The 26,053-nt window shown below is 45.5% G+C and overlaps 1 protein-coding gene across 1 annotated transcript in view; it reads left to right on the top strand.

Moving 5' to 3' along the window:
- ush2a (Usher syndrome 2A (autosomal recessive, mild)) overlaps window positions 1-26,053 on the top strand; it is a 1,262,450-nt gene that overhangs the window by 348,245 nt on the left and 888,152 nt on the right. Inside the window, exon 22 of the mRNA XM_068045693.1 lies at window positions 15,712-15,842. Within this exon, the coding sequence (XP_067901794.1) occupies window positions 15,712-15,842 (131 nt within the window). The remainder of the gene's footprint in view (window positions 1-15,711; window positions 15,843-26,053) is intronic.

Raw genomic sequence — 26,053 nt, 5'->3', positions numbered from 1 at the left:
TGTCGCAGCGCACTAAACCATTGACTGCAGAACAGATCCTGGAGGAGTACAACGATGTATTTACAGGTTTAGGATGTCTTCCTGGAGAATATCATCTTGAAGTAGATGAGACGGTAAGACCAATTCAGCATCTGCTGAGGAAAGTTCCAGCTAGCCTCAAGGCCAGCCTGAAAGACAAGACAGAAGAGCTGGAAAAGAAGGGAGTAATCAAGAAAGTGACAACCCCTACAGAATGGATTAGCAGCATGGTAGCAGTGAAACAACCTGGAAAGCTGAGAGTATGCATCGACCCAAATGATCTAAATAAAGCTCTGAAGAGATCACACTACCCCATGCCAACCATCGAAGGTATTTTGCCATAACTTGCAAAGGCAAAAATCTTCACTACCCTAGATGCGAAGGATGGTTACAGGCAAGTGAAGCGGGATGAAAGCAGCAGCTTTCCAATCACATTCTGGATGCCATTCAGGAAATACAGATAGTTGTGCATGCCGTTTAGCATTTCCATGGCTCCAGAGGAGTATCAACGCAGACAGCATGAGATAGTTAGTGATCTTCCCAGAGTGGAAGTTGTAGTGGATGCTAGTTTTGTAGAGTTACTAGTTTATGGATGCAGAGACTCAATGGAAGAAGCCGTTGCTGACCATGATGAAAATCCAGTGCGACTGCTGAACACAGCTCGCCAGTGAAACCTGAAGCTGAACAAGAAAACATTGCAATTAAAGATCCCCGACGTCAAGTACATAGGTCATGTACTGACAGCAAAAGGTCTTCGCCTGGATCCAGAAAAGGTGAGAGCGGTAGCAGCGATGTAGTGACCAATAGATGTAAAAGCAGTGCAACAATTTGTTAGATTGGTCAACTATTTAGCAAAATTCTTGCCCAATTTGTCGTCGGAGTGTGAGCCATCACGCCAACTCACTGCCAAGGATGTGCAGTGATATCGGGGCACAGAACAAGAAGCAACATTCACTAAAATCAAGCAACTAGTGACTGCAATGCCAGTGCTGAAATACTATGACATAAAAGATGAAGTTACCCCGCAGTGTGAAGCCAACGAGACAGGACTTGGAGCAACCCTAATGGAGCAAGAACAACCAGTTGCATTTGTATCCAGGGCGTTAACGCAAATGGAACAATGCTACGCTCAGATTTAGAATGAGTGCCTGGCCATTGTCTTTGCTTGTGAAAATTTTCATCAGTACCTACTTGGAAGAGACAAAGTGACAGCCGACCACAAGCCACTTCAAAGCATTTTCCTCATGCCACTACTATCTGCTCCAAAGCGTGTCCAAAGGATGTTACTCCAGTTATAAAGATATCATCTGAATGTGACATACAAGCAAGGGAAACAGATGTACATCACTGACTTGCTGTCGAGAGCTGCATTCCCTATGAAGAAAGTAGAGGATGCTATGACAGAGTGTGAAATCTTCCAAATTCCCGTGAAGCTGCAGCTCGACATGCTCTGAAAGTCATCAACCCAGCAGAGAAATTGAATCTGACAGACATGTGCCTTGCTCAAATTAAGCGAACTACCCAACAAGATCCAACTCTACAAATGTTGCAAGAAGTAGTGATGAAAGGATGACCTGACAACATCAAGGACACTCCTGTGGTCACAAGAGTGTATTGGGCTTACAGAGATGAAATGACAGCCCAAGATGCCATCTTGTACAACGGAAATAGAGTCATTATCCCTAAAGAGTTGAGATGAGAGATGCTACAGTGCATCCATGCAAGCACCAAGGAATTGAGTCAAGTATGAAGAAAGCAAGAGAAGTGCTCAACTGGCCAAACATGAGCAATGAAATCAAGGACCGTATCAGCCAGTGCAGAGCGTGCAACGAATACCAAGCTAAGCAAGCCAAAGAGCCGCTGATGACACATGACATCCCAGATGGACCATGGATGAAGCTGGGAGTAGACCTCTTCACTCTCACAGGAACTGATTATCTTATCACAGTCGACTACTATTCCGACTACTGGGAAGTAGACCAGTGGATCTCAATGACTACCGGTGAGATTGTAGAATGCCTGAAAGCACACTTTGGTCGTTATGGCATTCCAGACATTGTGATGACCGACAATGGCTCTCCGTTCACGAGTGAAGAATTCAGCCGCTTCGTAAAGGATTGGGAAACTCACCACCATACATCATCTCCACACTATCCCCAATCCAATGGAAAGGCTGAGGTGGCGGTGAAAATCGCCAAAGGAATCATAAAGAAATTGAGCAAATCTGGCACAGATATATGCACGACAATCCTCGAGTGGAGAAACACACCTAGCGAAGGCCTAGAAAGTAGTCCAGTACAAAGACTAATGTCACGCCGCACCCAAACTGCTCTTCCAATAGCAAAAAAGCTAGTGAAGCTAGAAGTAGTAACAGGTGCACGTGACAAAATCAAGGTGAAACGGCAGAAAGTCAAATTTCACTTTGACAAAACTGCCAAACCATTGCCAGAATTGAGCATTGGAGAGCCAGTCAGGGTGCAAACTTTCAATGCTCTCAACAAGAGTCAGCCCAAGTGGCAACTTGGGACCTGCTAGATCAGTTGTCACCTTGATCGTATGCGGTGGAAGTGAAGGACCAGATATACCATCGCAACCACAGACACATACGCACTTCTGGAGAAGCTGTTCTGTCAAAGCAGACGGCCAATCAGGAAGATGAGAACTCACCAACTGCCCAGACCATAGAACAACCATCAGCACCAGAGGTCCACAGCACACCGACAACAGAAATGGAACAACAACAGTCACCGCGGCAACAAATGACAAGGGAACGGCACTCGTCGGAGAAGGAAAATCAACCAGGTGAACAACCAACGACAATGCACACGCGCGCCATTAAGAGACTGGCATGATTTAATGACTATGTGTGTAAAGCATGTGACAAGAATGGCAAACTGCTAATGCATGAGAACAGTTGTGTGCATAGTGGGTAACTTGAGCAACTCACAGGGCTGAATTGTACCGTAGGTGGACAGGACTTCGCCACTGACATAAAAGTCGGTGGCGAACCCGCTTCCGCCTAGCCCGGGGATCCGACCCGCGTTTTACCGGTCCCCGGGCTTTAATTGTCCCGAGGTGGGACTTCCAGCCACTTGAGGGAGGAGGTCGCGCCTCAGTGAGCTGCCAGCCAATCAGCGGGCTGGCAGCTCTTAGTCCCAGCAGCGCTACCAGGATCGGTGGCCACTGCTGGGACTGCAGCCCAGCTGAACGAGGAGGATGCCATGGAGCAGGGACTGAAGATATGTTGGGCATGCCTCGCCGGGGGGGTGATTGGTTGTGCCGGCGAGGCAAGAGTAGTCGTTTGGGGAGAGAGGGGGCGTCTTGAGTCCCGGGGGTGGGTTGGGAGGTGGGGGCGGCCCTCAATCGGGCGCCTGGCGCCTGACTGCCTCAGGCGCGCGGAAAGGCTGTCAGCTATCGCGGAGCGGCCTTTCACGTCCCCAGCACGCCCGCTTGTCACGGGTAAAATACATGAGGAGGCGGGCGAGGACCCTTAAGTGGCCACTCAAGGGCCTTGATTGGCCTCAGACGGGTGGGCCGTTCTCCCCCCGCTCGACCGCCATAAATTTGGCCAGAGGTGGGAGCGGAGCGGTAAGGCCTCCCGGAGCCTCCCGCTCAATTTTACGCCACCCCCACCCCACCATCTGACGTGCTGGGGCAGCGTAAAATTCAGCCCACAGTGTCAATAATGATGCATGCAATTTTTTGTTGTTTTTTTTGTATGAAAAGGGGGATGTTTGGGATAGAAATGCAATACTGTACCAATGTGCCTCCTGACTTGCCGTAGTCATGTGACCTCTACAATGTGGCACTCTGACTGGGGGCAGCCATTACAGTCAGTTTCATTAAAGACAAAGTCCACACCAGACTGGTGTCCTGTGAGCTCGTAACAGTCTGCTGATTTTACATGTGCATTCTGGGTTTTTGGAGAGAGTACTTCCATAGCTAAATACAAAACACGTTTTAATACAAAAGAATAATTAAGAGGAAAAAAAGTGAATAAAATATATATTAATTAATCTAGATAAGTTGAAAGAAATGTGTTAAAATAGGCTTCGGAGTTAATTTTAACCCAGCCTGCCTGGCAGGAAACTCACACAATTAGATAGATGTTTTACAACCTGCTTGGTTTTATCGTTTATTGACATCAATGGAAACCAGAATTGAGCAGGGCGTGGAATTGAGCAGGGCATAAAATGGGTATCTGATCTGCCAGGTTGGGTTAAAATTACCCCCTTCGTTTCTGCTAATTTAGGTAATTAATCAAGGAAGAAGTACGGTTGTAAAATATAAACGGTACACCTACACTTTCTTAAAAACGCATAATAAATATAAAATGCAACACCACTTCCTATGTCCTTTTATAATTGACTTTAAACAACTTTTGAAATTGCATTAATTACTTTTCATATGTTTATGTCAGCTGGATTTAGTGGCAAGGATGCAGGTCCCGGTGGCGGCACCAGAAGCGGGTACCATTTCCGCTTAGTTGTTCAGCAGCTGGCCACACACGATCTCACGGCTGGCCAGTTAACTCACGCAAGACGTAGGGAGTGTCTGAGGGCCCAAGGTGGGAAGTCATGTGGTGAAGTCAGCGTCAGCTGACACAGTTGCAGGTGCTGGTGCCAGCTTTGCATTCACTGAGTTCTTTACTGCTTGCACAGAGGAGTCCTTTGCTTGACTACTGCCTGCGCAGAGGAGTCCTTTGCTTGACTACTTCCTACACAGAGGAGTCCTTCCCTTGACTACAGCCTGCGCAGAGGAGTCCTTTGCTTGACTACTTCCTACACAGAGGAGTCCTTTGCTTGACTACTGCCTGGACAGAGGAGTCCTTTCCTTGCCTGCAACCATCCTGCTGCTGCTCCCTTGCTCCCTGATTGCTGCCTCCAACTAACCAAGGAGATGACTGGAAGGCTACAGCAAGACGCCAGGTGGTCCCACAGTTCAGAGATGCCTCCCTGCAGGTTCTCCTCCAGGCAGCAAGGGAACAGCAGGCCCTCTTCCCCAGAGATGGGAGGGGGAGAAGGCCCACATGACCAAGGAAGCCTGGATGGAGATTTCAGAAGAGGTCAGCAGCCATGGGGTCACCCCCCTCAAACCTGGATTCAGTACCACAAGCACGTCAATGACCTTATTCGGTCTGCCAAAGTGAGTACTCCATACCTCTTTTCCCTTTGGGCCTTGCATGTAGCAACGCGAGGGCGTGCTTGGTGTAGAGGGGTGACCACCTAGTCAGTGGCGAAGGTCAGGCAGCAATATCTCTGTTGGCTGCGTTTTAAGAGCCTGCCGTTACTCCCAGTCGTGAGCTCAAAAAATGGCGGCCTGCACATGTGCCGCACGCCGAAGAGCCGCTGCGATCTCCCGTGTGGCGGCTCATTTAAATAGCCAGGGCAGCCAGCTTAATGTATTTATGTTCTCTCATGCAGGTTAAGGTCAAGCTGAAGGACTCAGAGCGAGAGAGACTGGGGGCCAGCCAGTCACCTCAGAGGAGAAGTAGGGATCCTCAGAGGATGCAGAGTCAAATCATTCCCACTCACCCTCCACCAGCACAGCTCACATCGGTGAGTATGCGGTCACAATTAGATTCAGGGTCACAAGCTGGTGTGCAGATCACAGATGTGCCCAAGCAGCTGTCGGAGGCTGTCATAGCTGAAGCCACTGACAGTCGGGGCCTGTGGGAGGTCAGACCCATGCTGAGCTCCAGGCTGATGACCTGGCTTTGAGTCGTCTGCAACACGGCAACTGCTGGAGCTACAGGGAGAGATGAGGGAACATCTGGCGGAGCTTTCAGAGGCTATGCATACCCATACACAGACAATAGAGGAGTCCATCCAAGCCATGAGTGCTGCCATGTATCTGGCGTGTGTCCACATGGAGAGTCCACATGACCTTCATGGAGAGTCTAATCTAGCAGACCACTCAGTGGATGCTGGAGATGCGCGCAGACCTGCATGCCATCGCCTGGTCCATGAGCTCAATGCAGCATTGGCAAGGCGAGAGGGGGAATGAGGCACCTGGATTCTGCACCAGGTTCTTGTCTTTCTCAGGTCAGCAGGAGATATAAATGTGCCTTGCAAGGGAGGAGGAGTAGCTAATTCTGCTTCTGGGAGCTCCTCTCAGGGCACTCCTGGTGTGGACAGTGGCTCCTCAACCCCTCTGCCAGTGACTCTAGTGCCTCAACTAGCTGTGATGACAAGAGGAGAGTCCATCACCTGTGCAGGAGCCCCTCAGCATGGCAGGGCCCTCCAGGCCTCAGGCAGTCAGAGGATGGTCGCCAAGGTCATCCCAAGCCATGGGGCAGCATGGTCAGCAGCCTGCCTCCACCTCAGCTGGAAGTGCAGGAGGAGCACCTCTGTATTCGTAAGAAAGTTAAGAAGAGTACCTAGATGCACCTGGGGTTTACGGGTGAATGGAATATGTGGATGTTAAGCCTCGTTTCTGTTGTGCAGCTCAATAAATTTTTCATTCACTTTTGCTGCTTCTCATTTCAATTCTTGCTGCCCTGTGAGATCTCATCTACTAAATGTGCTCTCAGTGGGCTTGAGGCAATGGACTAAGGCACATTCGTTCAGCTCCTCAGCCTTGCCACTGTGCGATGTGCGCCTGGGCTCTGGGTAATGGAATGCATAATGAGGGAGACGACAACAGGCTGCTTAAAGGTAAGGCTTTATTGGAATCTTCCTGAAAGGGCAAAAGGGTCACAGGAATTGACTCTGTATTAGGGTATCCCAAGCCTCCCTTGCACGTATCTCATTGTGCCTTGTCTGTGGTCCGAGGGGCTCCTCATCTTCCATCGCATGGTTATCTGGTTCCTCCACCCCCTCATTGTTGGAGGAGGCATCGCAATCAGAAATGTGCTCATTATTCAATGCCTCCCCCCTCTGCAGTGCCAGGTTGTACAGAGCACAGCAGACCACCACGATATGCGAGACCCTTGCTGAGACATACTGAAGGGTTCCACCAGATCGGTCTAGGCACCTGAAACACATCTTCAGAAGCCCTATGGCCTGCTCAATGGTTGCTTGGGTTGACCCATGACAAGTGGTGCACCTCTCCTCTGCATCCTCTGTGTGGGTTGCTCAAAGGCATGAGTAGTCATGTCTTCAGTGGGTTTCCCTTGTCTCCAAGTATCCATCCCTGAAGGCACATGGTGGTCCGGAAAAGCTGTGGCACCTGCGACTGTCGAAGTATGTATGCATTGTGGCTGCTTCCTGGGAACCATGCACACACCTGAAGGTTCCGCTTTCAGTGGTCACAGACCAGTTGAACATTGAGCAAGTGGAAGCCCTTCCTGTTAATGAAGGCCACTGGCTGGTCCATGGGAGCCTTGATGGCCACATGCGTGCAGTCAATGACACCTTGCACCTAGGGGAATCCAGCAATGGCCCCAAATCCTCTGGGTCTCTCCGCTTGACTGTTCGGATTGGTGTGGTAGTGCACATATTCACTGGCACTCTTGAACATGGCATTGGTCACCTCCTTGATGCACCGATGGGTTGCAGACTGGGCGATCCCTCGCTTGCCTCCAGTGGATCTCTGGAAAGAGCCAAAGGCATAGACATTGAGAGCTATGGTGATCTTCAGCGCCACTGGCACTGGGTGTGCACCAACGCCCATGGGTCTCAGTTCGTCCTGCGGCATGGCGCAGAGATCAGTGACAACCTCCCTGGAGAGCTGCAGTCTTACCTGATGTTGCTAATCGGAGACACTGTGGAGAAAGTTGAGCCTCAGACCGTAGACTCTTTCCTGGATATAGCCTCTTCTGCACTCAGGTGCCTGTTGGTATGCCCTTCTGTGCCCTTCTCTCGTGTGCCCACCCCAAGGCTGGCCCGTTTGCTGGTCCTGAGGTTCCTGCTGTGCCCCTGCCAATGCCTGGACCTCTCTCCAACTGAGCTGCCTCTCCTATTCAACAGGGGGCTCTAAAGCCTGGGTGGATGAAGGTGGTCCCACTCTTATTCCTAGACTCTCTATCCAGATCACCCTCCTCATCTTCCAAACCTGTCCCTGAGACCTTTCCTCGGGCCAAGTGTCACTGCCCCATGTGACCTTGGCAACATAACCCCACAGTCCTGGTACCTTCTCTGACTTCTGCTGACATCTGGCAGTGCCCTCTGTGCACCAACCTTCCTTCCATTGCACACTGGCTCTCCCGATGGCTTCCTGAGAGAGCCAGCACTTAGTCCCTGCTACCTCGTTTAATCAGACAGGGCTCTGAAGCCCTGTGACGCCCATGTGCCATTGCTAAAATGCAAACTGCACTAAAATTGCTGTTAATTGGGCTTTCAACTACCTTAATTGGTATCCTGCCACATCAATGTCTGAAGTCCGCCCTCCATGATTCTCACCTTTAGTAAAATCTGGAAGCGACGTCAAGAGGCTAGGAATCCTGCGGCAAGTAACTCACCTCCTGATTCCCCAAAGCCTGTCCACCATCTACAAGGCACAAGTCAGGAGTGTGATGGAATATTCTTCACTTGCCTGCAGCTCCAACAACGCTCGACACCGTCCAGTACAAAGCAGCCCACTTGATTGGCACCCCATCCACAAACATTCACTCCCTTCACCACCGACGCACAGTGGCAGCAGTGTGTACCATCTACAAGATGCACTGCAGCAATGCACCAAGGCTCCTTAGACAGCACCTTCCAAATCCACGACCTCTACCAACTAGAAGGACAAGGGCAGCAAATGCATGGGAACACCACCACCTGCAAGTTCCCCTCCATGTCACACACCATCCTGACTTGGAACTATATCGCCGTTCCTTCACTGTCGCTGGGTCAAAATCCTGGAACTCCCTTCCTAACAGCACTGTGGATGTACCTACCTTACATGGACTGCAGTGGTTCAAGAAGACAGCTCACCACCACCTTCTCAAGGGCAATTAAGGATGGGCAATAAATGCTGGCCTAACCAGCGATGCTCACATCCCATGAATGAAAAAAAAGACTTCCGACAAACGCGGTCCGCTCCCATTTTATGGCCTCCTCCCATCCCCCTGCTTCCGAACTTATCTATACGGCCCTGTAAAATTCCAGCCTATATATTCATATTAGTATTTGGGTTTGTAATAAAGTGTTTGTTTTATGGCAACAGGGTTTATTTAATATTGAGAACTGATGATTTTCTTTGAGAAGTAAGATTGTGATTAATTTTACAGAAAAGAGTCAGACGCAACCAAGGTAAAAAAACAACATTCAGGGAAGGTGTGTGGGAACCATGACGAGACATAAAGAGATTAATGGAAACAGAAAGAGAGAGAGAGAGAGAATGAGGAAGGCAAACAAAAAGAGAGCTCAGGAAGAGAAACCCAATTTTTAGCATTACCTATGCCTGAGAGCAATCCCACAGGAGGTCAACTAGTTTTATAAAAACTACAGTCCATCATTTATAAGAAATTAGATTGATTATATTTAGTCATAATCACAAAATCAGCTAAAGGTAAAGGAAAACTTTCTATAGACATCATTAGTTTTTACCCATTTAAGATTAATCATGAAAAAGCCCGGATCTTTAATTCGGCAATTTGTATATTTAATGGCCTGCTGCAGAATCTATGACAGTAATTAGCATAGCCTGAAAACTCATTAATACACAACAACATGATTAATGCTGCATTAATGCAAACATGACTGAAGTTATTTGGGTTATGTAGTAAGTAGATTAAAACAAAAATGTCCTGTTTGTTTTAGTTATCATGCTAATAAAAGAACTGTATGGAATTCTAAAAGTAATTTTAATAATCAACTCTGAGCTATCATCAAACATGAAAAATCTGTACAAAGAAAATTTTCACAAGCCAGCCTGGTGGTTCAGATATTTAATTCACAATTCCATAGTCACAATTGTCCTGCAGGATTGTTTAAGCAAGAGACTGTCAGCTAGAGTTTTGGTGAAATGTGCGAGTTCTTTGCAGGACTGCAAGCTTAGTTTAGGAATGTTTTACAGTTAATAAGTACCTTAGCCCATAAAGGGCATAAAACAGCTTGGTGGATCCTTACTTTAGTGAAGATCACTTCATTTTTTTAGTTGCGTGTGGAGTAGCATTCATGATGGAAGTTTAGGAGGTATCCATAAACCATATATCTTTCATCCAATTTGAAGGAGACTGAGTTGCGATTTTGAAATGTTTGAAGAGGATTTTTTATATTGCTCTTGTACGCTTTAAGCAATTGCTAATCATTTTTTAATCTCTTTCCTGAAAATTTCCCATTTTAAGGTTGTAAAATATTTGCCATTAATGGAATCTTAACACTGTACAGCACAGGAGGAGACCATTCAGCACATCACATGTTGTCTTTCTGAAAGAATTATTCTTTTATTCCCATTCCTGTCCCTTCATTGTTTAATTTTTTTTCAAATATTTATCGACTTCCCTTTGAAAATTTGTTATGGATTCTGCTTCCACCCCTGTTTCAGGTAGGGCATTACATGTCTTAATAAGCCAGTGTGGTAAAAGATATCTAATTGAAGTTAATGCAAACAAGAATCCAGAGAGATGAATAACATGCGGTCAATCCAATTTTCGCTATTGGCAAATGTTAAAATGACCCCACTGGGTACTGACTGTAGGACAGGTTCCACACTTCACCATGCTATCATAAGTGATTGGTAAACTGCCAGCCATAAACTGCTTGTTGAGAACCATCATTATACCCGATATTTGGGAAGAGAAATCATTTTATACTTATCCATGTATCAGAATACATGGAACAGAATTTTCCTGTTAAGATCTACGGATGTCACTTCTATTTGCTAGCTGCATGCATAACTTTGTGAATTTTTATTCATAAAAATATGTATGATCATTTCCAGATCCAAAGGGTCCTTTTCTTAGTGAATTTTAGTATAGAACAAAAAAGAAAAATGGTAGGGATAATCCATTGGGCCAGAATTTACTGTAGCCAATGAACAAACGGCACCCACCATTTGTTAGACTTGCCCTTGCCTATTTAATCTCTGTGATAATTTATGCAGCAAGTTGCTGTTTGTGTGAGATAGAAACAGCAGGGAACCTGTGTGAACAGGGCCATCATCTGTGCATCTCTTTAACCAATCAGACAGAAGGATTAAGGATTGACCAGCACAAGGTCTGAACTAGGAAGTGCGAATTAGAAGAATGAATTTAATGTCAAATCAGATACAGAAAGTGAAATAACCACTGGAATTTTATGCTCCACCCCACCCTGGGAGCGGGCTGGGAGGTGGAGGGGCTTAAAATTGAGTGGGAGGTGGGTGGGTGCCGTGCCCGTCGCCTGCCTGCCTCCGCTGGTATTTTACCTGCAGTGGAGGAGGTGGTGGGTGGCAAACTTGCCCTTAGGCTAATTGAGACCCTTAAGTGGCCAACTTCTTGCTGCCACTGGTCTTTGCCACCTGGGGAGGCCACCCTGTAAAATCTGGTGGCCTCCCTGCAGGCTGGGGGTTGCCCTCCTGATCAGGCACTCTGTGCCCAATGGGCGGCCTCCCCCAGTGGCACAGGCCATCACCACTGGAAGACCCATCCCCTGCCCTCACGATCAAAGGGAGGGAAAAAAGAAAAAGTTAAAAAAGTATATTTTTTAAAAATTTCTAGTAACAGTTAAAAACTGACAGAACGAGACTCTACAGTTGTAACTGCTAATCTTTAGTACCTGAGAGGTTGTTTGGCAGTAATTAAGACATATCACACCATTAAAAAGGTACTTATACTGAAATAGGCAAGCCCTGACTTTGTGTGGTAAATTTACTACCTATCTACGATGTAAGTACAGGAGCTCAATACATTTGAACAGACGGCGAGATGCCATTTTCGTGCATCTCCTTAACCAATTAGACTGAAGGATTAAGGATTGACCAGCCCAAGGTCTAAACTAGGAAGTGCAAATTAGAATCGTGAATTTAATGTCAAATCAGATACAGAAAGTGAAATAAATGTTGGAATTTTACGTTCCACCCCCACCTGGGGAGCAGTGCATTTTGGTCAGCAGTGTACGAGTTTCCACTTTTAACTGCATATCTCTGCTCGTCTAAAGTTGCTATCCGATTTGCACATAAATATCGGTGAGCTCTGTTAACCTCACCATCATTTTTACAGTAATTTCTGGCCTATTGTCAACCTATCAAATAAAGTGCAGTGAAAATGTTCTTGGTCATTTCATGGTGAAGTTTAGAGACATCTGGTACTGCTAAGTGTTCTCCCTAAATGTTTCCATAGCAACCATATTAATTAACCTTTAACTTCCTGTCTCTTGCTGGAAACAATTACATATATTCAGGAAATTTTTATTTTACTTTTATTAATTACTGTAGTTTAAATTAAATAAAAATACTTGTAGAGTTTTCAAATATATTTTTATTCAAAAACCTTTATAACCCAGCCATATTTTAAAAATAACCTGTATCTAATTTTCAAAATAAATTTGCCTTGTTTGTCTAGTAATTTTGTTAATCCATTAGAATTCCCTACTAACAACTGTGGCCAGAGGACACCTTCATTATCATATCATTATATTAAAATGGTAATTATTACTAATATCATAATTATAATTTAAATTTTAAATGAGTCAAATTAGAAATTTAATAGCTATATAGAACTGAGAAGAGATGCTGCTACAGAATGAGTGGTTGAAATTGTTCTTGGAATGCACAATAGAGGATCTAATACTTAAGTGCATGGGGCATGAAACAAGCTAATATAGCACTGCATTATGATCATGGCATGGGTGTAACAGGTTTGTTTTCAATCAGTATGCGATCAGTTGTAGTCAAGTAGTTATGGGTTCGTAATATCTTAACGGGACTGTTTAATTTGAAGGGGGCATTTGCTAAGGCACCGATTCAGTTCCCACGCTATTTTTGATTAATAGGAACAGTTGGATAACGATAATGTTCTGTTCACCATGGGGATGTTCCCATTAAGAGGCTTCCACTATTTGCAGCTTGCTGAGATGAAAACAAAACCTGTTCTTACTGGACCATCATCATAATGGTATATCGCTTTCCCTTCTTACAGCACAGTGAAAACACACTGTTGTTAATGACACTGCCGAATAACAACTCAAAAACTGCAGAGACTGGTGGTGGTAAATACAGGATATCATTTGGGACAAGTGTGATATGATTTGTTTCACAACTGGTAACCTGGCCAAGTAACATGTTTTGTCAAGTTGAGCTCTGGCTGAGAAATATAATTGTATTTTGCTGGTTCCAAGTGAAAATATTATTTATAAGAGGAAAATATTGCTAAATAAAAAAGATGTTGATTTTCCATGATTATTTTAATCTTAAGATTTAGTGGGGATTTTTGATCTACAAGGGAGTAAAGGGTTATTATGGGGGCAGGCGGGAAAATGTGGTTAAGGCCACAATCAGATCAGCCATGATCTTATTGAATGGCGGAGCAGGCTCGAGGGGCCAAATGGCCTTTTCTTGCTCCTGTTTCTTATGTTCACACATAAACAGGAGTGGCCCATTCAGTCCCTTAAGCCTGTTCTGCCATTCAATTATATTATATCTGATATGTACCTCAATTACATTTAGCCCTTTGTTCCAAATCCTTTGATACGCGCCTGCCCTCTCAGGTAAAAATAAAAGATCCACAACAGCTATTCAAAGAAGAGTGGTGGGATGGGGTGGGGTGGGTGGGGAAGGAGTGGGGTGTTCTCCTAGTGTCCTGGCTAATACTTATCCATCGAATAACACTTAAAACCGTTAGATTTGGTCATTTATTTCATTGCTATTTGTGGAACCTTGCTATTTGAAAACTGGCTGGTCATGTTTCCTATATTACAACAGTGATTACATTTCAAAAGTACTTTTGCTGTAAAACACTTTGGGATATCCTGAGGTTGTGATAGGTGCTATATAAATGCAGCTTCCTTGAACAAAAACCTATCCGTCTCAATCTTGAAAATTTCAGTTGCTGCAGCATCCTCAGCCTTCTGGGGAGCGAGTTTTAGATTTCTATTACCCTTTCTATGAAAAAAGTGCTTCCAGATTTCACTCCTAAATAGCCTACCTCTAATTTTAAGATTATGCCCTTTTGTCCTCAATTCCCCTAATAGAGGAAATAATTTCTCTGTATCTGCTCCATCAAATCCCTTTATTATTTTAAATAACTCAATTAGAACACCCCTTAACCTCCTAAACTCAAGAGAATGCAAGCCAAATTTATGCAACCTGTCCTAATAACTTAACCCTATAAGCATCCAAAACTGAATGCAGTACTCCAGGTGGAGTATGATCAAGTCTTTGTACAACTGCAAAATCACTTCCTCACTTTGTATTTCAACACCCTTGAGATAAATGTCAGCATTCCATTAGCCTTTTTGATTGCTTTTTTACTTGTGCACTAGCTTTACTTGATTTGTATATATGAGCATCTAAAGCCTTTTGCTCCTCCACAGCTACTAATTTCTCACCATTAAGAAAATATTCTGATTTGTTTTTCTCAGATCCAAAGTGGATGACCTCACGCTACCCCTAGTGAACTCCAGCTCATAGTTTAGCCTACTCACGTAGTCGATCTATGCCCTTTTTGTAACTTCTTGCTCCAATTCGCACCACTTATTGGGCCTACCAATGTTAGTACAATCTGCAAACTTGTATATACAACTCTTTATTCCTTCATTCAAATAATTAATTTAACTATAGAAGTAAAGAGCTACTTGACACCGATCCATAATTTGATCCCACACTACTACAATGGCAGGTTGCCAAGAAGCAGTGAATTGTAGCTTTGCATCAATAATGCCCTTTTTATTGATGGGATACATTATTGCTACAACTAAACTAGTATGTACTAAAATTCTGCAAATAGGTAAAGATGTGGTTAAATCCTAACAATATTGTAGCAGTGACCTTTTGTGTGGACATTATAAAATATTACAATTCATAGGTTTACCATCACAAAATATTGAGAGTTACATCACGTGGAATGACTTCATCATAAAGTTCTAAAACCCATCTTGTGCAATCTTATGCTGCCTTAGCCAATGGAGTGTTATACAATATTCTGCACAAAAAGTTTGAAATAGCAGCAAAAGCAAGATAAATTTGAAATGGATATGTATAAACGTGCTTTAGTAATACAATGGAATCACCATTATATGCATTATGGAGGAGACCTACCTGCTCCCTATTGGATTGTGAAAATTGGCAGATTGCCTAGAATCCCCAAATTTTGCTCTATATATAGTTACAGCAATACCTTAGGTGTGAAAATGAAGTGATGTATATTACAAATAACAAAATATTATGTATAAAAAATGAAAGACAAATAACAAAGGAAGCTGTGCATTAAAACAATGTCTTGCACAAGGATATGCCCTGCAAATGTCCTCACAGATAATAGGAGTAAAGGCAATGGAAGTTGCAGAATTTTTATATATATCAAAAATGAAATTGGATTAATTAAGGTACTGTGTGACCAAACAAGTGGTATATATTTAAAAAAATGATAAAATGACTCAGATTATGTGCAATAGGTAAACCATCTAGATGAACCAAACCAGAGTAACAAGTCACTAGAATATTGGCAGATTGAAGTAAACATCAATGAAGTTGTTCATTGTTGCCTTTCTGCTAATAAACCCTATTAACACTTTTTCAGACCTGTTTGGTATTCATACTGTTTTGCTGGCTTTTACTAATTGCCTTCACTTTCAGAATAAAAAAAGTAATGCAAATGATTTACATTTGATTGTTTCTCTAATATAGGTATAAAACTCAGCTTCAGGACCAGCCAACCTGACGGTTTGATTCTCTTTGCCGTATCTGTGGGAAACCAGGAAGAGTATGTTGTGCTGCAGATACGAAATGGGCATCCTTTCTTCCTTTTCGATCCACAGGTATTTGTCAGTCAATAATTATGCAGAGGGTTCAGAGGGATTTTTTGCCTGTGTTAAATCATCAGAGAAGGCACGGTTTAATAATTTAACAGCAGTGAAACAATAATGGAGTAATGACAGAATGCTGCCCTAGGATAATTTTGTTACCTTTCAATCAGCATAGGGGCAGGATCTGGAATTTTACAATTATAGTTGTTTGTCATGTTCAGTCAATGTGCAGAAAATGTGACTGCTAAACAGGACTTCATTTATCATAAAAATATTAATTATTTCAAAAAAACCATTACATATGCGATTCATTTAGTAAAACCAGTGAAACATCTCAAAGAATTTTAAAATAAAGCAGCCTTTAAGAAACCCTAAGCCATATGTATATAATGATAATATTCTCTTAATACCTTTGGGCCAAAGTAACATGTGAATTGTTCGTACTATTACCCTGTATGAATGTCTTTTGTTTTGCCTGCAATGCATTGGATTTAAACTTAAAAAGTTATGCACACACAATGAAACCTGGAAGTAAGTGCAGTGTGTCTGTCAGTGGCTTTTTAGCCCAGCTTTTGCATTTGAATCTGACTTCTGGGTTTCCCGACTGAGTATATTGAGCGGGGGTGATGACAACCCACGTGAGTCGATTTCAACTTCAGACCATAAAGGGACACTGCAAAGATAATTCTGGGGGTGGGAGAACAATAGATGGAACTGTAAGACATTACAACTCTACGTCTCGTTTTAGTGATGCCTCCTGGATGTGAGGTTGGGGGCTGTAGGGTCCAATCGGGAGATAGTCTTTCCTACTGAAGGGAGGAAGAAGCATACCAGTGAAAGCAAGAAGGTTGCTGGTTGCTCAGGAGGTGAGGGTGTGGCGCCAGTCTCCTCGATTCAGTGTCAAAAGCAGTTAAATGACCTAATCAGGGCAGGAAAGGTGAGCACACTGGCACTTCAGCTATGTCCTTATGTGTGTATCACACCCTTACTCTACCTTCTCAAACCTACTCCAGCACATCACTTCTCACACCAAGTTACCGTGCTGATACACCCATCCCTCTCTGTTTATGCATTTCCTCACATCCCCATCTGCCCATCCACCACTGACATTGGCCCTCATCTTAACACAAATATTATGATTCTCCCTCATAGTCACCCTCAACAAATGTTGTCTGTCCATCTGTTCAACACATTCCATTACTTTAATTCATAGGCCTCTTCTTTCCCTCCCTGCAGAAGAGAACACAGAACACTAGGTCCTCCATCAATCTTGCAACTAACATCTGCAGAGGAGGAGATCAGCGGAGATGGAGAGAGGGGGTGCCTCTCAGCTACCTGGTCGCAGAATTAAATATCAGACAGCCACATGGCATACATACTCATGTTGACTTGATGTCATCAAGTGAAATATGATCATGTGTATAATGATCAATTAAAACATTCCTACCTTGACAGTTCAATTGATGTCTTCACTCTTCCACAGGGCCTTCATTGAGCCATAGAAAGCTACAGCACTGAAACAGACCCTTCGGCCCATCAAGTCTGTGCCGACCTCAACCACCCATTTATACTAATCTACATTAATCTCATAATCCCTGCCACATCCCCACCTTCCCTCAATTCTCCTACCATCTACCTACACTAGGGGCAATTTACAGTGGCCAATTTACCTATCAACCTGCAAGTCTTTGGCTGTGGGAGGAAACCGGAGCACCTGGCGGAAACCCACATGGTCACAGGGAGAACTTGCAAGCTCAGCACAGGCAGTACCCAGAACTGAACCTGGGTCGCTGGAGTTGTGAGGCTGCAGTGCTAACCACTGCGCCACTGTGCCGCCCCACAGGCATGTATCCCTCAGGAAGTGGTCCAGGAGGACAACGATGGTTCCACAGTTGAGGTCGCAAGCTCTGTGCGCCATCACAGAACTCATGCAAACAGTGCAATAGCTCAGATACTCTCACTTCCTGATGGTGGGAAATGTTTGAGGAATTAAGTCGGCAGCAGGTTAGCGGCACTTCGACATTTCCCCCAGCGCAGTGGCGGATTGCAGCTTTGACATTCATCTAAATAACATGAATATTCATTACCCTACACATAGTTACAATTTAGTCCTACCTGCCAGATTAAGTGAACGGTGAGCGATATTCCCGTGCCACCTGGTTCACGATTGTTTCACCATGGCGTGCAGCAGTTGAATTTGTGCCAATGAGTCTCAGGCCTGTGCTTTTCTCTCTTTAACTCATCTGCTAAACTAACGCCAGCATTGGAATGAACGTTTGCCTCCAGGCTCAGCACCAGCAAGGGTGAATTTTCTCAGGGGATGGCGGCGAAGTCATGGGCAGGGGCTACATAGAGGAACAGGGTAGGGTAGTCGGGGAGGGAACGGTGGGTGATTGGGTGCATGAAGGAGCAGGGGAGGGTAGTCAAGGAGGGAAGGGTGGGGTGATCGGGTGTATGGAGGAGCAGGGTGGGCAGTCGAAGAGGGAAGGGTGGGGCTGCTCAGGTGCATGGAGGAGCAGGGAGGGTACTCGAGGAGGGAAGGGTTGGGCTGATTGAGTGCATGGATGAGCAGGGCAGGGTACTCGAGGAGGGAAGGGTTGGGCTGATCGGGTGCATGGATGAGCAGAGGAGGGTGGAGAGGAGCACCAGGGTATTGAATGGTTACTGTTGATGCTGAAAATGCATGTTGTCGGTTGCGAAGGTGGTGGGTGGATTATAGCAATACAATGTGAAGATATGTGGCAAGGGCGTAAAGGGAGGAATGAGTGCTGTCAATGTCGGGGAGCTGTGGGCCAAATTGGGGGTCACTGGGGGCAAATTGATTCTGTAGTGGGGGAAGGTCAAGACTAATGGGTGGAAAATCAACAGCTTCATATGGAGGGAACGGGACTCGGCAACAATGGTCAGGTCGATATAAGGAGGTTCAAGGGTAAGAGTCAGCATGTTGATAGCAATGGGAGTAGGAACGGAGGGAGGGATGGCATGAAATCATAATGATTACACTGTGCACGGTAATGAGGGGAGGCTCAATGATTACGGAGGGAAGGGTAACGGTAATATTGGGTGGGTCAAAGGTGATGGATTGAAGCTGGAATGTTGCGGGAGGAGGAGGGAAGGTGTGGAGTCTTGCCCTGAATTCCATGCGCACCATTTTCTCCAATGACCATGGAAACCATGTGGACACTCAAGAATTGCAAGGAGAGTGGAAAGAGGCAAACGCCAGTGTGTGTATCTTTATACTTGGCTGCAATTTGAAGGCAGATATATGGGAGCTAATCATTGCCTCGTTGTTTCAGCTCACTGGCAACAGAGGGATGAATTGCCACGCTCTGCTTATTTATTGTTCGGAACAGCCATAGCGACATGGGTCTCATACACCCATTTGTCTATTAAAATGGGAAAAAGAGCAAAGGGAGAGACTGAGGAGGGCTCTTTTCCCTCAATGCATGGTGCCTGAGTGCTAGAACAGGAAGGTGAGGATGCTCCGAATGATAACAACCAGGAATGTCCTTATCGAAGACTGGCACGTCAGCACATCCTCAGGACAAGAAAAAAATTACCTACAAATGTCAGAGAGGCAATGCCAGAGACACCTAAGGATGTCACATGAAATGATCACAGAAATTTGTAGGATCCTGTGGCATGACCTGCAGCTGCTCAGCTTCGATGGGAATCCCATGCCAGTTGCCCTCAAGGTGACTGCTGCACTCAATTTCTTTGCTAGTGGGTCCTTCCAGTGATCCACAGGCGACATATGTAGCATCTCACAGTCTGTGACCCACAGGTGCATCAAAGTGGTGACCAATGCCCTTTTGCACTTTTTCAATGTGCCAATTATTTCATCTACTAACCTCTAGACGAGGACAGCCAGGAAACGAGGTCTGCGGGCCTTTGGTGCCATCGCTGGGTTCTCTAGAGTGCAAGGAGTGATCAACTATACTCATGTGGCCATGAGAGCTCCCTGGGACCAACCTGCTGTCTTTGTCAATCACAAAGGCTTCCACTCTTTAAACGTGCAACTGGTTTGTGACGACAAGAGAAGAATCATGCATATTTGCACACATTTCCCAGGGAGCTGTCATGACTCCTACATTTTGAGGAACTCCCAGCTGTCAGCAGTTTTCAATGAACCAGCCGAAGTGGACAGATGGATCCTGGATGACGAGGGATACCCGCTTTATACATGATTGATGACACCAGTACACCATCCCCAAAGTGCTGCTGAAGAGAGGTACAGTGCTACACACGCATCCACCAGAGCCATCATTGAACACACCACAGGCATGCTGAAAATGCGATTCCGTTGCCTTAACCGGTCTGGAGGGGCTCTTCAGTACCCGCCACAGAGGGTGTCATGAATAATCATTGTCTGCTGTGCCTGGCACAACCTTGCAATTAGACGTGGCAACATTCTGCAGGCAGAGGAACAGGAGAAACACCAGTCCTCCTCAGGTGAGGATGATGATGAAGAGGGTGAGGAGGAGGACAACAATGCCGTAAGGGATATGATGGCTAATGAGAGACATGCAAGGCACATTAGGGAGAAACTAATTTATGCACGTTTCAGCCAACAATAAGTCACATCATCAAAAAATGTTGGGAGGAGAAATGTAACAGTACCCCACAGAAATTCACTTTTGCTTGAGGTCTTATTCATCGCTGCAATCTTAATGAAGCAGTGCTGCACTTTCCTGTGATTGGCATTTGAAATCATCTATGAGCAACGATGAATGCGACTACACACCCTGCAAGCAGCGTTGTTATAACCGCAGAAAACAAGAGTAAGGCATGACAGTATTGGAAAAAATTAATAATTATCTATAGGGAAACAGCCATCATTGATGCCTTGACTGAAGGCCAAAATTCCAATGAGAAATGGACACTGGACATTTTCTGAGATGCTCTGCAAACATGATTGAGTTCCTGCCATAGGCTTCGAAAAAAACATCTTTGTATCCTTCGGAAACCATAGAGTCATAGAGTTATAAACACAGAAACAGGCCCTGTGGCCCACCATGTCCACACCAGCCATCAAGCCTAGCTATTCTAATCTCATTTTCCAGCACTTGGCCTGTAGCCTTGTATGCTATGGTGTTTCAAGTGCTTATCGAAATACCAAGTAAATCATGAATGAGAGTGGATCAAATTTTAAATGAAATAAAAATGTATTAATAAAACTTTTCCATTCTCACAATATGTGCACCATCCGTCACACCTTTGTGCTCAAAACTGTTTCAATTTCCTTTTTCTCACACTGTGTCTAGGGGCTACCGCAACATTAGTAGCTGAGGTGGAGGCAGTCTGCTCAGTGCGCTGCCCCGTTGCTGTGGATGACTGTAGCGGGTGTCCTCTGGAGGAATGGGACCTTTGATGGCTCCATCCTACTGGGGGTCTGCAGCAATGGTGCGTGAGTACCCCCCATGTGCTTGCCTGCTGGAGGTAAGGGGGTTAATGTTGGGGGAGAGGACGAGATTCCACTTATCCTGGGGGTGTCCTGAGAGGAAGGTACCAGGGCAGCTGGCATATGCTCCTCCTCCATCTGTGTGCACAATGGCACCTGTCTGTCCCCCTGAGGAAAGGGTCACCTGGAGGGTGGTCCAGGTTCCTCATCCCACTCTCGCTTGGACTTTGCTGCATGGAGCCCACAGCAACAGCAATGGAGTGCAGGTCAGATCACAAATGGTTCAAGTGCTCAACCAGTCTCACCACGGAGCTCGTCAAACTCTCTGAGGAAGCCATACTCTCAAATGCCTGGGACATGGCAGATGTCATAGCTTGCATGGACTCCTCCATGGCATGCACAAAGCCATGCACGACCTCAGGCATCTCCGACATATTTCCCACATGGCTTTGCTGCACATCCAGCACATTTATTGTCGCAACAAACAGAGGATCATCATGCGCGTGTGGCTGAGGAGGGGCCTGTTCCCCAGACGTCCTCCGATTGTCAGGAGACCCAGCTGGCACATGCTCCCTCAGCTGCTGGGATGTGACTGTGTCTTGACCACTTGAGCAAGTTATTGATTCAATTGCAGCACTGCATCAATGTTCTATCAGTGACCCCGCGGTTCAAGACCTCCTCTGCTACCTCCATCCAGGTCACCTTGGTAAGGCATGAGGGTCTTCGCAATCCATCTTCAGGCAATAGGACCTCCCGCCTTTCTCTGACGGCCTGGAGGAGAACCTGCAGGGAGGTATCACTGAACCGTGGGGCAGGATGCTGCCTGTTGGCTACCATGGCTGCAGGTAAAATAAATGATATGAAGTTGGTGGTGACTGTCACAAAATAAGGGAGGCAAAAACATTTTGATTTAAGTGAAAGCTTCAATTTAAGTTAGTCTGAAGATATTTACATGAAAGGAAGGCTACTGATCCGTGAGGCTGCAAGGACAGAATGTTTTATATCTGTGGTAGCCATGGTGCATGGGGCAGTGATGGCAGGTTCCACCAATGAAAGGCCACCGCCGCTGCATGATCCCACATGTCCCCCATGCCCATCACCATACAGCTCATTTACATACAAATCACATGTGAAACAGGAATTGCTGCGGAAGTGGAATTTACGACAACTTCTGGTCCTGCTGTCGGGAACTCATAAAATTCCGTCCAATGTCTTTGTCCATGCTAAGAGTAGTCACCTGCAAGGAGCATCAAACATGGCAATTGTACGAGTGCATGCAGACCCTCACCAATGGCTTGCACACTATGGGCTGAATTTAATTGTGGAGGCAACATTGTTGCAGCTATTTTCAGAAGCCCTGATGGAATTCAATGTCAATCCTGCGTCAAGGCCTGCCTTCAAAGGTGAAAAGCCCACCCTCAAAAGCTGCTGGCCATTTCAGACCCAGCAACACCACTGGGAATGGTGGACACTGCTGGTACTGCAGGAGGCCCAGAGCAGCAGCCATGGAAGAGGCCCCAGAATTAAGGTAAGTGGGATCGGGCTCACCGGGGCCACTCAGGCTGGCCCCATTAAGGTGGGGGAGGGTCATTAGTGAGGGCAGGTGGGTGTCCAGCAGGGGTCGTTCTTGTCAGTGGGGAGGCCCTCCGTGAGCCACAGAGTGCCTGATCAGGAGGGCTACCCCACCCCACCCCACCCCACCCTTAAGACAGTCCTCGATCTTCCCTGCCCCTAGTAAAATTCCATTCTGTTGGTAAGGAGATGGGCACTCCACCCCCTGCCGTCCCTCTCCATTTTATGCCTCCCTCCACCCCCCCACCTCCCAGCCCATCACTAAAGGTCTGGTAAGATCCAGCCCTATGAATGCCACCCTAAATAGGATTGATGAAACCTTAGCATTGGCCATTCATCGCCACACTGATTTTCAGCAAAGTGCTTTCCAGCTCATTGGTACCGAGGAAGTGCAGATAAGCCATTAGAGGGATGATGGTAAATGATGATGATAAACTGGTGCACACCCCAATAACATGATTATACAGGCGTGCAAATTTTCCGGGTAGCTGCATGATCCATTTGCCCTGCGCTAGTCCACCCTCCCTGATCTCCTCGTGCCTCGAGCCAGACTTACTGTATATGCACATGGGCGTGCTACACAATGTTAGATTGTTAAGTTTCTGTTTCATTTTTAAGTCATGTAAATATTTGTTTACACACTTTCTAATCTTTCCCATTTTTGGTCGCCGCCTGACAAGTAGCTTTTTCAATTGTGATAAATGGTAAGGCTAAACTTAACACTGAGCAATGGGTGGTAGTGAAAGGGATGCTTATTTGATTTCAGAACTGCTTTGTGCTGGGGAAGGGATGGGGGAGTGAGTTTAGCATGTGGCCTTCCAGATGGGTGCACTGGTGGAACCTAACTGGAGCTTGCCATTATGAGATCATCCCGGGCAGGTGTGTCGCTGCTGGTCCATTGGCTGCATCATATTTCTCCTCCTCATCCGAGAGGCATTGTGCTCTGCACTTTGGTCCTCCTGAAGGTTCAAACTTTACTGCTGCGCAATGTTATGCAGAACACGGTACACCACGATCATTCTGGAGACCCTGGCTGGTGCGTATTGAAGGCTGCTTTCAGACCTGTCATGGCACCTGAAGCGCATCTTTAACATGACAGTGCCTTGCTCAGTGACACATCTAGTTGTCATATGGCTTTCACTGTAGTGCTCCTGAGTCTGATTGCTTGGGTTCCTCACAGGTATCATCAGCCACATTTTAAGTAAGTTTCCCTTGCTGCCAAGCAGCCAGCCGGTAGGTCTGACTCGAGGCATGAGGAGATCAGGGAGGGTAGGCTGGCGCAGGGCAAAAGCATCATGCAGCTGCATGGAAATCTTGCATAATTATGTTTTTGGGGTGTGCACCAACTGTATATTAATGGAGTGGAAGTCGTGTGGTTAACAAACATTCCTGGGTGATCTGGGGGTTGCCTTAATTACCATATGCATGCAGTCGATGATGCTCTGTACCTGTGGGAAGACAGGCAGAGCTGCAAACCTGAGTGCCCACTCATTTTGACTGGCATCATCAGTGTACGCAACGTGTACATAATTGTCTGCCTAGACAAACATTGCATCAGTCATCTGTTAATGTATTTACAGGCAGACGAATGCAAGATCCTGCACATGTCTCTGGCAGATCCCTGGAAGGATCCAGAGGCAAAGAAGTTGAGGGCGGTGGTGACTTTTACAGCCACTGGCCACCAGGTCCACTTGGCAGCCGGTCTTCTTTCAGCAGGCTGCAAATGTCTGCTACCACCTAACGAGAGACCCTGAGCCTCCTGAGACACTGATGTTCTGACATGTCCAGGAAGCTTATCCTCTGTCTCCTTCAACTCCACCCACTTCCTGCAAATAAAAGGTGTTGCTATGGGTACCCGCATGGGTCCTAGCTATGCCTGCATTTTTGTGGTTATGTGGAACATTCCTTGTTCTAGTCCTACTCAATTCTCCTCCCTCACCTCCTCAGGTACATTGATGACTGTATCGGTGCGACTTCCTGCTCTCGCCCCTAACTGGAAAATTTCATTGACTTTGTTTCCCATTTCCACCCTTTTCTCACCTTCACATGGTCCATCTCTGACTCTTCCCTTCCCTTCATTGACTTCTGTGTCTTTATTTCTGGGGATAGGCTATCAACCAATGTTCACTATAATCCCACAGAGTCCCACAACTAACTAGACTACACTTCCTCCTACCCGATTTCCTGCACAGGCTTGATTCTATTCTCCCAGTTTCTCTGTCTCTATTGCACTTGTTCAGACGATGCAACTTTCCATACTACCACTTCTAATGTGTTTTCCTTTTTCCTCAACCAAGGATTCCCCCCACCATTGTTGACCATGTCCAATCTATTGCACACACTTCTGCTGTCACCCTTCCCCTCCCTTCCAGTACGATGGAGAGGATAAAGAAAAATAGGAAAGCTTATGACAGGTACCGAGGGCTCAATACTACAGAAACCCTAGAGGGGTATAAAAAGCAAAAGGGCAAAATTGAAAAAGAAATTAGGAAAGCAAAGGGAGGGCATGAAAACATATTGGCAAGTAAAATCAAGAAAAACGCAAAGTATTTTTTAATTTTCTTGCCTTGCTTTCACTGACAAGTTCCAGGAAGCCTGGGAAACCCATGCACCCAAAGTTAAATCCCAAAACCCATATTAGTATCACTTTTAATGAGCAATTAACATCTTGAAATTAACAACCTGTCTCTCCCGAGGGGTTGCTTGCACACATCCTAATGCACTACGGTTAAATGCGGAAGTTGATGGGTTGGAGCGAGCTTCCTGACACGCTGTCAATATCAGCGCTTTTAACCCCTCACCCACTCTCATTCACTCGCTCCTGCAAGTAAAGATTCTCTGCTCAGAATCTAAACAAGGAGGTGGAAATTCGAACCTTTAATTCAACGCCAAATCATATACAGAAAATGAAATATGCATACGGGAAAATGGGATTAGGAGAGAGAGAGAGATAAAAGTGACAGAAAAAAGTTTAATTTTTAAATTTTTTACAATCTCCAACAATAATTAAAATCTGAAGGAATGATACTCTGTATTTTTAAAAGTAACTTTTCCATGCCAGAGAGGTCATTTGGCAACAATTAAGACTTATTACAGTGTTAAAATTGACTTGCACTTAAATGGAAAAGCCCTAACTTTTTCTGGCATGATTAGTGGGTATTTAGTGGGTAAGTACTGCAACTTGATGCCTTTCCAAGTATGTAAACGCCGTATCTCTTGATGAGATACTGTTTTAGCAAAGATTATAGAG

This window comes from Heterodontus francisci, chromosome 13, assembly GCF_036365525.1.
Source record: "Heterodontus francisci isolate sHetFra1 chromosome 13, sHetFra1.hap1, whole genome shotgun sequence".
In the NCBI taxonomy this organism is placed as follows: Eukaryota; Metazoa; Chordata; class Chondrichthyes; order Heterodontiformes; family Heterodontidae; genus Heterodontus; species Heterodontus francisci.
The sequence above is the reverse complement of the archived record's forward strand: the minus strand, read 5'-3'. Positions and strand labels throughout refer to the sequence as shown.